The 14,931-nt window shown below is 38.7% G+C and overlaps 1 protein-coding gene across 1 annotated transcript; it reads left to right on the forward strand.

Annotated features, from left to right (window-relative positions):
* Positions 1-3,016: 3,016 nt before the first annotated feature.
* Positions 3,017-4,946, forward strand: foxl2a (forkhead box L2a). Its single transcript, XM_034114634.1, has one exon. It carries the CDS (start codon positions 3,237-3,239, stop codon positions 4,146-4,148), a length of 912 nt encoding a protein of 303 aa, XP_033970525.1. The 5' UTR covers positions 3,017-3,236; the 3' UTR covers positions 4,149-4,946.
* Positions 4,947-14,931: the final 9,985 nt, after the last annotated feature.

Raw genomic sequence — 14,931 nt, forward strand, 5'->3', positions numbered from 1 at the left:
CTCGGCGCCTCCTACAGACAGGTCCAGTTTCAGATCCTTGTTTTGTTTACGGATTTTAGACATGCTAGTTTGCAGCTCTGTTGTGACGTCACTGCTGCAGCTCAGACCCGGAAGGAGCAGGTAAACTAATGGGGGGGGACACATAACATATCATGAGACCCTTAACCTTTAAGACAATTTAAAATGTAAAGTAAGCTCGTTTGCAAAAAAGATAATATTGCTAGGCTAATTAGCCACATTTCTGAGGACAACGATTTTATAAAATACGTTAATGTGTTCAATTAGCCTGCATTGTGAACCAATACACTTCGAAATAACCTGTAGGCCTATATTAAGTAGCTATGTACATGTATTCAAGTAAAAGTATACAAAATAATTCAAATTAGCTGCACCTTTACCAGCAAACAGATCGTAGAGATATGTAATGTTAGCATTTTAGTCAAAAAGGTATCAGTTTTCAAGGGTAATTTACAGGGTATTTCTACAGGTTTTTTGGGGGTCTAAATAATGTCTAACCGTTTTATGGCTGCTTTAGGTAACAATTTCACTTTGTTTTTTAACTCATATTTTACATTTCTCTGGAAGATTTTAGTAGGCCTTGCCTCACTGCAAAGCATGCTGGATATTTAGAGTCCCTCTTTGAAAGGTCTTCCCTCAAAAGCCTGTTTGGTGATTCCTGTTTCTATTTTTGTTTTGGATGCAGAGGCAGCACCACAGACTTTCTCTGGGACAATAAAAGAAGACTAAACAAACTCCCTGAAATCATGTGAGGTAAATCTAAACACAGAGAGGGGTTATTCTGAGGTCTCTGCTTTTATTTTTGGACCACATAACAAACCAGTATATTTCTGTCGATGTGCGTGTCTCTGTAAATTAACAGTAAAATACCAAATCTAACACTAAAGTAATAAGACAAAAATAAAGGGGGGCTATTTTTATTTTTGACAAAGATATATACCATTATTTTTTATCTGCAAAACACCTTTCCTTACTTATATACTATTTATATTTTTAACTTAATCAACTTGTTGTGGAGGCGTTTGATAGACTGGTTTCCTCTATTCATAAATATAATTGTGAATAACTTTATTGATTTTAAGAACAAGGTTTACCTCCTCTTGTGTCGTGTGATATCTGTACTTAAAGTACAAAAAGTAATCATTGTGCAGAAAAACGGCCTTAATGTATATATTTATTTATGTGACATTTCTAGTTAATATTTTTGCATCAAGTAGCATTTTAATGTCGTTCACTAACAAAGTTCTGATTACAATGATAATTTTAAGAAATGCATTTTGTTAAAAGTATAAAGCTGTTAAATAAATGTAGGAGTGAAATTAAATGTTTTCCCTTTTAAATAGAAGTATAAAGTAGCATAACATGGAAATACTCAAGTTATACAAGTATCTCAAAATTGTACTTAAGTACTTGAGTAAATGTACTTAGTTACTTCCCACCTCTGTAATTAACACATTGAATGACGGTTAACTAAACCCACTGACAACGCAAAGGGGCAAAACAGTGGTGTTGAGATATCCTCTGTCAGAAACGTGCATTAATGAAACAGGCTATCCATTCATAAATAACATTTTGGAATAACTTTATTAGTCTTCAATTTAACAACACGGCTTACCCCCTCTTGTGTCATGTGATATCTGTGTTAATTAACACATTGGATGACGGTATGCTTTAACTAAGCCAAATACTCACAACGTGCAGGCAAAACAGTGGTGTTGAGATTATCTGGAAATGCTCTCTCCGTCTGCAACATGTGAAAGAGACACTGAAACATGGAATAACACGGCGCTGGGACGCTGGAGATCGGGAGTCTTGGCTGGGTAATTGCGCGATGAGAGACGGCTGGCTGTGCCCGCGCTTCAGCTGCTGCGGCCCGGCTGAGGGTGATGACACACACACCAATGCTGCTCCACCTGCACACACACTCTGCTGCACGGAAATACACTCCGGAGAAAGCCGAGGGGACCCTCATGGGTGGCCGCAGAAATGTATACTCTCCATGCACTCTCCCCCCCCCCCCCCCCCCCCCCTCCCCTCTCTATGTATGTGAGCTAATTAAGCAGCAATACCTCTCCAGGTTGTCTTGGAGATGTGTCTGCAAATGTGTAGTTTTCAGTCTGAGATCAGGAAGTGAGGGCCTTATTGCCTGAGCTTATAGTCAAATATATTTGGATATCTTTTTTGAATACCAATTGTGTGGAAAACATATCTGTCGAGGAATGGCGAGTAAACTGTATTTCACATGACACAGGGTATACTTATTGGGCACCTAATTTATTTTACATTTGTATTTTAAGTGTTTATTCCAAACAGTCCAATTCAGAGGGAAATATGTAAATTTACTTCACAGCTTAAATTATATGTAATATTCATAGTCAGATAATTCACAAGTTTACCTGAACAATATATTGAAGAAAAAAGCTGAATTCAAATGCATTATTGCACTATTGTTGCACATTAATGCAAAGATAATCCAATAATATAACATGTCTGAAATGGGCTGTTCTGCAGAATGAGTATACGTTTTCACTTTGATGCTATCTTATGTTAGGTTTTAAATGCATGACTTTTACTTATAACACTGTGGTACTACTTTGACTATACATAAATACTTCATTCACCACATTTCATGCAGGAAAATATCAAAAATACATTTCTTCAATTTCTTAAATGTTCTTTATTTTTTTCCGTTTGCTTCTTCCTATCCCACAAAGCTAAGATGTTATGCAATTGTCTCTCTGTGATGTTTCTATTCTATTTGAATGCACAAATAATGTAATATTCATAGCGAGATATGACCCGATACAAAAAAACGGAATTCCAACATCTTAAAAACAGCCTATTATTATTTTTCATTCACTAACCACCAGAGGCGGAACTCACACAAATCACGACGTCGCTACACGGAGATCATTGGAGCAAACGCAGCCTGTCAGTGGATCCGGGGGAAAAAGAGGAAAGGGCTGGGCTTACAGAGTCACAAACGACAACTTGGGTAGCGCCTCCATCAGAAATCAGTTTAGAAAAATCCCCGTTGAAGAGAGAGGAAGGTCTGGTGAATGTCACCCACTGAGCAGCAAAACAAGAGATTTCTCTGCGCGTAATTTGGAACATTTGCATCCTGAGCTTCTGCAACACATCGTTCTGCGCATCGAGGATACATTTAAAAGGTTTGCTTTCGCCATTTGAACTGGACTTGTTTTGTTTTGGTGTGCGCAATGATGGCCACTTACCAAAACCCAGAGGATGACGCAATGACTCTAATGACCCACGACACCAACACGACCAAGGAGAAAGAGCGACCCAAAGAGGAGCCGGTCCAGGAGAAAGTTCCGGAGAAAGCGGACCCGTCCCAGAAACCTCCGTACTCCTATGTGGCTCTCATCGCCATGGCCATCCGGGAGAGCACCGAGAAGCGCCTCACGCTGTCCGGCATCTACCAGTACATCATCACCAAGTTCCCCTTCTACGAGAAGAATAAGAAAGGCTGGCAGAACAGCATCAGACACAACCTGAGTCTCAACGAGTGCTTCATCAAGGTTCCTCGGGAGGGCGGCGGGGAGAGGAAAGGGAATTACTGGACGCTGGACCCGGCCTGCGAGGACATGTTTGAGAAGGGGAACTACCGGAGACGTCGTAGAATGAAACGACCGTTCAGACCTCCACCGACGCATTTCCAGCCGGGGAAGTCCTTGTTCGGGGGGGACGGCTACAACTACCTGTCGCCACCAAAGTACCTGCAATCCAGCTTCATGAACAACTCCTGGTCGCCCCCTCCCATGTCCTACACGTCCTGTCAGATGGCCAGCGGCAACGTGAGTCCGGTGAACGTGAAGGGTCTTTCAGCACCTTCCTCTTATAACCCGTACTCCCGGGTGCAGAGCATGGCGCTGCCCAGCATGGTGAACTCTTACAACGGCATGAGTCACCACCACCACCACCACCCGGGGCACCCCCACCATGCGCAGCAGCTGAGCCCGGCCTCGGCGGCTCCCCCCTCGGTCTCCTCCAGTAACGGAGCCGGCCTTCAGTTCGCCTGCTCCCACCAGCCCGCGGAGCTCTCCATGATGCGCACTTACTGGGAACAGGAGTCCAAACACTCGGCGTTACACACGAGGATTGATATTTAAAAGCTTACCCAAAATGGTCTGTGTGTAAACAAAAAAATGAGGACTCTGAGAGTGAGGTAATTCCTGTGATTTCAAAAAAGAACCAAGAGTATTTTTGACGCGCTGCTCGGGTCCTGCCGATCGATGGGAAAGTAAGCTCGAGTGGACAGTTTTACAAAACGGAATCGGGAGGTAAAGAAGCCATCAGGACACATCAGGTTGCACAAACTCTGGGAACCATTTCGTGTGCCTGAATTACACTTGGACTGATGGCTGTAATAACCCGGTATTGTAGTCATAATCGTGCCTTTGGAAAGAGTTTCCGGGGATAGACATTGCTGATATTGCTTCAGCTGTGTTATTGTGCGTAATGGTTTCTCTCGTCTTTACGCACGGCTTTTTTTTTTTTAAACCATTGCCAAATGAAACGTGATGCCCTAAATAATTCAGTGCTTTAATATGTGATTGAATCAGAGCTCTATTTAGCCCTCTTGCACTGAGAAGGCCGAAACTTCACCCTGACACGGTTGTAAACTTTGTTGGGTTAAAGGTGAAAGTGTGGATAGAAATCCACCAGACTGCCAATTCAGGGTTTTTCATATTCCTTGATCCCAGTGTAAATGTATGATATCATTTCCAATATGACGCCAGCCAGTGCCAGGTTTTGTAAATCTTTCTGATTATTATTTTTGTTTTTTTATAAACGTGATTAGCTTTATTTGTCTCATCCATGTTGGGGCCATGTTTCATTTTAATTAGCACTTTTCCCTCTTTTCTAGGTTTGTGAATTTCTTAATAAACTTGTATTTCTAAAAGTAATGCAGTGGTCATGAAGTAATCTGTTTTATACTATAGGCTGAGATAACCACTGTTGGCACTATATCTGAAGGTAACGCATAAAAGTACTACATTGTAAACTAAATTTACAGTATTTTGTTCGGGTTTATGCAGGGTTATAATAATCTATTTAATAGCATTTATTATGTATGGCGTGCAATTCTCTCGTAAAATGTCCGATATACATGCATTGCGTCTCCTGAAAAAATTATGTAGGTCTGTATAAATAGTCATATGTATTTTATTGGATGTAATTAGTTGCACACGGCCTTGTTTTTACTTCAATCAATTACCGGTCGATTTCCAATTTTTGTTCTATTCTCATTTAAACTAATAATAATACAAATAATTGTAATAATAGTAATTATAATAATGTGCAAAGATAATATCATTGATAATTGTTCTGTTTAACAGGGCTATTTAATATTGTAATTGGTCGGGTTCTGCACAAGTGCTCTACAAATACATCCAGCCGTATAGCCGTTATTCATAACTTAGTATATAATGTTAAACTGCTAATATCACTTTACAGTCATTATGTTTCTTGTATACATTGATTATCATTTGCCAATTCAGAACCGAACCCGTGTCCGTGGAAAAACGCCGAGGCAGGGACGCTAAGACCGTCCCGGGTGGCCCTAAATTCATTTGTGCAAAAAAATACACACTGCTGTAAAATAAATGCAATTAAATGTATTACTATAACTTATTTGTCATTTGCGTTGGATGTGTGATTTTGAGCACGAATTTAAGAGGTTACTATCATGTTTTTCTAAATATAGGCTATACTTTGACGTTCTCCTCTCAATAAGCAGCATAGCAACAATAATAATAATATATAGGGACAGCAATAATAAAGAATAGGCCTACAAATACAAAATAAAAAGAATAATAGGCCTACTAAAAGTAATGACTTCCGAAATCCGCCTGACTTTGCCCTTATTAATTAGGATTTTCCGAGTTTTTCCAGGGTTGCCAACAAGTAAAAAAAGTAATTACGTTCATGCAGTTAACTCTAAATATTACAGAATCATTTAGGAAATCCGGGCAACAAAGACCGGAAGTGTATAAATACATGGGATGCAAAATGCTTCATACGGTCATTAAAACGCTTTCTAGGGTTTTCAAAATAAGACGAATGGGAGTTCATCCTCTGATTTAAAGAGTGGTTTAATATTGACATAGAGAGTCATCTGTTGAGGGTTAAATATAAAAACAGCTCCTCGTCCTCCTCTGTTGTGTTTGAGTGTGACTCTGTTGAATTACGTAAAGACTTTTAGCCTCTTGATGAAAGAGACATGTTGAGACGCCTTCAGGAACCCACTGATCTCAGACCATTCCTCTCATAATCACTTTCACATTATCACAGCGACTTATTGCTCACATCTGGATCCCACTCTCGTGTTTGAGGCGTTTGAGTTTACTGTTCTGACACCACAGTGATTGTTGTAAGAGCTGAGCAATTACACAATAGGACGTGTTAATGTATAATGGATCATTGCAGATATTATATTATGGAGTTAAATGTCTCCACACTTTCCTTCACCCTCCCTGATCCTCCCTCTGTCAAACACAGGCTCATCACGCAACGTAAAATAACACACACTCCCTTACAAAGCACTGACAAAGCGAGTTAAAATGACACATTATTTGGAACAATTGTGGATTATTAATGACGTTTGCCGTATGTTCAGTCATGGTCAACAAGGTTTTACACATACATTTGCTTTGGCGTGTAACGATGCATAAATAGACAAAGTAAAAGGAATTAAGTTGTAAAACGGAAGCAAATATAGAAGTGGAAATATAACGAATATAACGAATTACAAAAAAATATGTGTAGGTTATTTAGGCAGATAAGCTATAATACATGTGTTCAGTGTGTGTTAGAGTTAGTGAAGGGTTGTTGGGACATGAAACAGCATTTGAAAGGGTTTTTAATTTGTGATCTTTGCCCGATCAATACCCAAGTTAATTATCTTTAAAACCATCGACTTAAATGAAGTACAACAAGTTATAATATGGACATTTTTCATAGGAAAAAATATACAAATGGCAGTTATTTCATATTGATATTTCTTATGTTGGTCAAATAAATGTTGGAGTGTTTTAACCTAGCCTGTTATAATGTGGACTCGCTTTCAAGTTGAAAAACTAAAATACACATTTATATATTTAAAATGTGCCTTTATTTTTTACATAGTTAACACACAAAGGGTCAAAGTCCAATTTTTGAAGAATTAAATGCTCATTTATGAATTATTCATATCTATTATAAAACAAAAATAATAATAGATTCAACCACTGAAGTAACTATAAAACACATAAAACAATATATGCCAGGATTTTAGGCGCATTCGCTGACTGTTTTTTAACGCACTCAAATATATTCTTACAGTTATAAGAGATGCATGACAGGCACTCAATCTCGCATCACGTGCAGCCAAATTCTGCATGAAACCAAAGTCACATGCAAACTCGGGAATAATAATATTTCCAGGATGAATAATCGAGAAGTGCAGCGTTATTTCTCCAGGCTTCAGGATGCATTAGCATGTGTTCCTTTCCTATAAGATGTATGAAAGTACAGCTTATAGAGAGCTATAAGAACACTGGTCCTCCATGAGACCCGGAGCAGGAGCTGATGATGTGTTTCTCTGCTTCCTCACATTTATGTTTTGTAAACAGCGAGCAGATAAGGGGCGCGTTTGAAAGGCAAGTGTATTCTAAACACTCCTCCAAAAATAATAAATACAAGTGTTTAAAATAAATGATGTTCCGGTGAGTGTAACCAACCTTCACACACAAACATGGAGAGGGTTAAATGACTGTAATGTAAGGTGTATGGCGATACATGCTTAAAAAAAGTATTGACTTAGTCTCAGGAACACAACGTTTAGCTTCTTCGTTATTAGCATCATTAGCATCATTAGCATGTCAATATAGCCTAAAATCCAGAATTCGTGGTGGTTGATTTTGCACTTTATTAGATATGCTTTATTGATCCCAAATTGGGAAATAGTGTCGTCACAGCAGTGTGTTTACAAGGCATTGCACACAACTAAAAAAAGTACAATAAAAGAAACAATAAATACAAATGCCATCAGACCAAGGATTAACTTTGTCTTGCTTTTAGTTTTCGATGTGTGTAAAAATTAGGACAATTAATGAAAAGTAAAAATACTTGTATTTATTGCAAAGTATAGGTTTAACTCACAAGTCATTTTCTTTGGTGTATAATGACACATGCATAAACTCAGCAAGAGGAATGCAGTTGCAAAATGGGCGCAAATATAGCCTACTGTATATTTTCTTTTTAAACTTCTAAAAAATAATGAAAGAAAAATTAAAAAAACATCAAGAACAAATTAAAAAAAAAGGAAGGAAGTACAATTTAAAAATGACAACAATGACATGTGTGCAGTTTAAATGTATAAGCCTATATAATACATGCTGTGGGTTCATTAATATTTAAAATAAGTGTGTGTTATAAGAATCAGTAAAGGCCTAGGATCTGAAATGGTTAACATTATTATTTTTTAAAGCCATCTTTGAACTCCTGGACTTAAATCAATTCCATGCAGGTAACACACACATACACGTATATGCTGGTCTTTTTTGTTTACCCTACGTAAAGAACAAGAACACATGATAAAATAAGATAATACTTTATTGATCCCAATTTGGGAAATGTTTGCGTTGCAGCAGCATAAGAAGACACCGCAATGTACATTAGAGAAATTAAAAGACTAGAAATAAACAATTAAAACATGTAAACATCACATATAGAAATAACGTCCTGCTCCTCCAGATGGACTCGGGTGCGGCAGGTGTGCATCTGCGCAGAAAGGCTGGCAGTGCAGCCGGTCGGCCGCGAACAATGGCCCGCAGACAGGAAGTCTGAGCGGCCGCACAGATAAGAGCGAGCTGCACGGCTCTTCTTCTACGGTCTGTATAAAGCAGCATTTCAGCCTGCATGTCTATTTAATATACTGAGGTGTTACGAATATTAACTGAAAAGAAAATCACTGATAGATTTTTTAGTTTTAATCAGTGATGTAGCCTACTAACTAAGTACATTTACTCAACTGTGCTATACAATTTTGAGTGACTTTACTTTTATACTTCTACCCAACAATTCAGAGGTGAATGGTGTACTTTTCCTCCACTACATGTATTTAATACCTTTAGTTACTTTACAGATCTGGATGAATGATGTGAAATATAATCAAGTGTTAAATCAGACTTTACTTCCACCTGGAGTAAATTCACAAGCTACCCTGCAGTATACAAAGTCATTCAAACTAGCTGCACCTTTACCAGCTTTGAGAACACTTTCATGATCAATCATTATAAAACATATCATATATATTATTCTGAAATGGAGCAATCTGCACAATGACTACTTTTACTATATTTTGATGATAATACTTTTCTACTTTCACTTGAGGAACATTTTGAATGCAGGACTTTTACTGAAACAGAGTATTCCTACACTCTGGTACTTCGACTTTTACTAAGTACAAGATCTGAGTACTTCTACTTTTACTCAAGTACAAGACCTGAGTACTTCTCCTTTTACTCAAGTACAAGATCTGAGTACTTCTCCTTTTACTCAAGTACAAGATCTGAGTACTCCTCCCACCTCTGGTTTTAATGTATCGAATACATTTGAGAAGAAGACTTAATTACCTAATGCCACAAGGGGAAATGAACTCTGTCAGTTTATATGTACAGTATACATTAATGATACATGTTTTTATGTATGAATTCTTATAAAACAGGACTTGTCGGCATAGTCCTGCAGGAATCAGCTGATTAAGCATTAAGAGTTTTTTTATGACCTTATTGTGAATGTAACCCAATTCCAATTTGTTTACCTAATTATCAACCTTTACGTGTAGCACACAACAGTAACTGCAGCTCCTTTCCAAATATGTAACAGCTTACCGCTTAAGTGTGTTATATGGAAACCTGTAAATGCCTCAAAGTGCCCGTAAATTCTCCATTTCTTTTCTTCCAGAGGTGAAAAGGTTTTCGGCGCACTGCGAGGCTTTGCTTTCTTTCTTCTCTTCCGCTGAATAACCGTGATTGTATCCTTTGTTGTGCTCTCAGAGATGACAGATTATAATCAACAAGACGAATGAGGTCAACTCATTGTAGAAGGAACACATTTGACACTCACTTGTTCTTGCTCACACACACTGAACAACTGAAACGTTGACTTTAACTAAATGTATTGTGTTAACATATTTCACATAACTGTATTAAAGGCAATAATATTACGTTTAAATAAAACACATTAGGTTCAACTTAATATTATTACTGTCAACTAACCTAATACAGTGCATGTGAAATCTGTTGACATAATGCTTTTAATTAAAGTCAACGCTTCAGTGATTTCAGTGCACTTTGACACACTGACACATACACAGAGAAACTTTGACTTTAATTAAATGTATTGTGTCAACATAGGTTAGTTGAAAGCAATAATATGAAGTTCAAATAAGAAAATATTGGGTTCAACTTAATATTATTGCTTTCAACTAACCCATACAGTGAAATGTGAAATCTTTTGACATGATACATTTCATTAGAGTCAACGTTTCAGTTTTTTCAGTGCACATTGACACACACACACACACACACACACACACACACACACACACACACACACACACACACACACACACACACACACACACACACACACACACACTTTTACCTGGATGACAGTCTGCACGCTCCACGCATTTGACCCTCACTTGTTCTTGCTCACTCCCAGTTTTTTCAGTGCACGTTGACACACACACACACACACACACACACACACACACACACACACACACACACACACACTTCTTTTACCTGGATGACAGTCTGCACGCTCCACGCATTTGACCCTCACTTGTTCTTGCTCACTCCCACACACAGTTTTTTCAGTGCACGTTGACACACACACACACACACAGAAAAAAACTGAGTTGACTTTAATTAAATGTATTGTGTCAACAGAATTCACATAACTGTATTAGGTTAGATGAAAGCAAAGTTATTAAGTTCAAATAAAAAAGATTAGGTTCAACATATCAGTGTTTTCAGTGCACATTGACACACACACACACACACACACACACACACACACACACACACACACACACACACACACACACACACGGTACCTGATGACAGTTGCACGCTCTGCAGGGCCCCGGCGATGCGCCCCGGCCGGTCGTGTCACACGCAGGTTGCAGGTTTCCCAATGCCGGCACACAATTGAATTCCTGACATTCCCGCTTATGTTAGAGATTGAAGAGTTTCCACTTCGAAGCAGAAATCACCCCGACCCCATTGAGAGAGGAGAGTGGGGGTCACCACTGTTTGGTATACATCTGCTCCAAACAGGAAAATAAGCGCAGATTTGATTCGCACAAAATCCGGGAATTGTTCAAATCAGCATGAGTTTTTTTCCCTCTCTCTCTGCAGCAGATGGACTAGTTTCACTCTGAGCTATTTCTATGACATTACTCACTATGGAGCTGTTTATTTTCCCATGAGCCTCTGGTGAATCTCCAACCGTGTCGCGGTGATCTACGTGATGTTTTCAGTGACTCCTGATAATGACCACCCAGAGAAACAATGGACCTCATGCAATAATTCTTTAATTTTGTGTTGATACACTGCCACGGTTTATAAATAAAGGAAGGTGCGTTTTGTCAACTGGGCATCAGAGGTTCATCAAATGTCTATAAATACACCGCAGTGTCATCTATTCAAGGAAACGATGCTCTGTCAACTATTCACAGAGAAAAACCATCACGCACTGACCTCTGGGTGACCTCCAGCTCACCCAAATGTCACATACTGTACGAGCCACGTCTGAAAGAGGGGTGGGGGGGGACGACTTTTATTCTGAGAAGAGCTGCACGACGGATGCTGCTGAAACAAGTGATTGCAATTACATTAGGCTATACATAATATATAGAACATCTTGTAACTTATAGCATTGCTTGTGCTTTACTTACTGTACTTTTCTGTAATTTCCTAATTCTATTCAAAGTCTTTCAGAGGCTTTATTTTTCATATGCTCAATACGGCTATGTTTTGGCATGAACATCTGAAGTCCCAACTCCTCCGGTAATGCAATTAACACAAAAGAAAATACATCAAATAGTGCAATAGACAACATGGATACGAAACCAGTAGTGGAATAAGTCCTATTTACATTATATTTAACATTTGAAGAAGAAATCAAGTACAAGTTAAAGGGGACCTATCATGCAAAATGCACTTTTTGATGTCTTTTATACATAAATATGTGTCCCCGGTGCGTCGGGGAACTCACGCAGCGTCAGAAAATAAAACCCTTTCTCTTTTCCTCCGTATCCAAATCTTTTAAAAACGGGGGTACAACGAGCGGATACACATTTGCTGCCGATATGACGTCAAATCGGCCCACAGAAAGTTCCTATCAGAAACAATGCCTGACGTGTTTTGGACGTAATCTCGTCTTTGTTTACATTAGCACGCCTCACTAGCACTCAGAGCTAACCTGTACTGTAGAGCACATGTGTTTAAAAAGCAGGAAATAAAAAAAGGAACTCACCTTGTGGTAAACCTGCAAGAGAAAAAGCATTTGAGCTCCATACTGTTTCAGAAATAATCCTTGATGTGGTTTAGAACAGGATGGCGTTTTATCACAGCAGAATTTAACTTTATCTCCGGTAGAATTCTGATCAGGCATTAGCTCCGCCTCCTTTTTTTTTTTTTTTCAAGCTAAGGACCCAAAATCCGCGTTTCCCTAACAGGGGCTGCAAAAGAGGGATATGAAGGATTTCTAAAATGCATGATCTGTTTGTATTTTGAGAAAAACGCATCATAGACATGTTTTTATATATTTGTATATATCTGAGACCCATAATATATGCCTTAAAATAGCATGATAGGTGACCTTTAATGTCCAGTATGAAAAATCCTACTTAAGTAAAATAACAAAAGTACTTGGATCAAAATATAAAGGTACCAAAAATGAAAGTACTCGCTAAGGGAAATGACCCATTTCATATACTGTATATCACATTCTTTTGATTATGATTACTGATGCATTGATATGTCACTTCTGGTAAAGTTGGAGCTAATTTGAATAACTGTCCATACTGCTGGTAAAGCTGTCAGATGAATGTAGAGGAGAAACAAATACAATTCTGGAGTATGAAGGAGCATGATATGAAAATACTCAGTTAAAGTACAAGTGCCCTCAAAAATGTACATAATACTTAAAGTAAAGTAGGTAAATTAAAAAAAGTAAGTAAATAAACGTTCAATTCCAAATAACGTATAGCCTCACTTATGCTGTAGTACTGTTACCGCATGTTAATGTAAAGTATCATCTGAATAACATCCAAAAGTCAGAGAACTTTACTTCCAAAATGCAAATATTAATGTATTTACATTTCACATGCATGATCGAATCTTAATCCAAACTCATCAAACAAACAGGTTTTTTATAATGGGATATCACCTCCAAGCAATATGTGGTTTCGTGCCAAGAGACCTGTTTGAACACACACACACACACACACACACACACACACACACACACACACACACACACACACACACACACACACACACACACACACACACACACACACACACACACACACACACACACACACACACACACACACACACACACACACACACACACACACACACACACACACACACACACACACACACACACACACACACACACACACACAGGGAAATGCGATAAAAAGTTTCCGTTCTCTTGATTAGAAACTGCAAATCGCTTTGTCGGGATAGAAATGGCAGCTCTTTTCCCATCGTGCCCTGATGGAGTCTATTTTTAAACCCTCTTTCCTTTCTCGCCAGCCTAAAAAACTTCCGCAGGGCTGGCAACCAGAAGCTATTAGGACAACTCTTCTCCTGTTAACATGCCAATTAATCAAAGATGAAACCCAGTTCCCACAGGGATCATTAAGGCCCAGCACCTGTTCTGCTGATACTGTAGGCCTGCTTTATAATAAACCAGAACAACTTCTTGGCTGACCTCTGGGGACAGTGAGAGACACACACTCACTGCCAGCCACTCATACTGCAGCCCACTATCAGTAATAGTAACGTGACCTCACTCGGATATGAATGCCAAAGCTTATTCCACAACCAAAACAACTTCAAAATGCCCTGGTATTTATACTATTGGGATTTCCTAAAGTTTCATAACAGACCATGCAAACCCTATTAGGAAACAAATTGCATGAGAGGCAAACCTAACGACACATCCGTCAATTAAATTAAGTGATGATTTAGTTAATTGTTGCCTGTTATGGTGACTATCCATCAAATGTGTACTGCGTTCTTATATTTGTATTGTATTGGCTGGATAAAGTTTGTCAATATGAATCCACCCCTCTCTCTTACAGAGGTGAAATAATGACATATTGTTTTAATGCAACACCGAAGTTAGCATTGACTAAAAGCAATATTATTTTGTACGTTTTGTTTGGCAGGACAATCTCCACATATTAACAGCACATTATGATTTGTGAAGCGTAAAAGCAATTGCCATTAGTCAAAAGTGAACGTTAGGTTACAAACTAACTACATAATGGTCACATGACTTCACGTAATCACTGCTAAGCTAAAAGGCGGCTAATGTTATTTAGTTGTTGGCAATTACCGCTTTTAAAGAGACATATTATGTTCATTTTCAGCTTCATATTTGTATATTATTTCTCTCCTGTGACATGTCTCCATGCTTTAATGTTCAAAAAGCTCTTTATTTTTCTCATACAGCTTGTGCTGCAGCACCTCTTTTCACCCTCTGTCTGAAACCAGAGCCCAGTCTGCTCTGATTGGTTAGCAGGCCGGCTCTGTTGTGATTGGTCAACCGCTTAGAGATGTCCCGCCTCTAGCCTATCACCTAACACCTATCATGACA

This window comes from Trematomus bernacchii, unplaced genomic scaffold (genome assembly GCF_902827165.1).
Source record: "Trematomus bernacchii unplaced genomic scaffold, fTreBer1.1, whole genome shotgun sequence".
Classification (NCBI taxonomy): domain Eukaryota; kingdom Metazoa; phylum Chordata; class Actinopteri; order Perciformes; family Nototheniidae; genus Trematomus; species Trematomus bernacchii.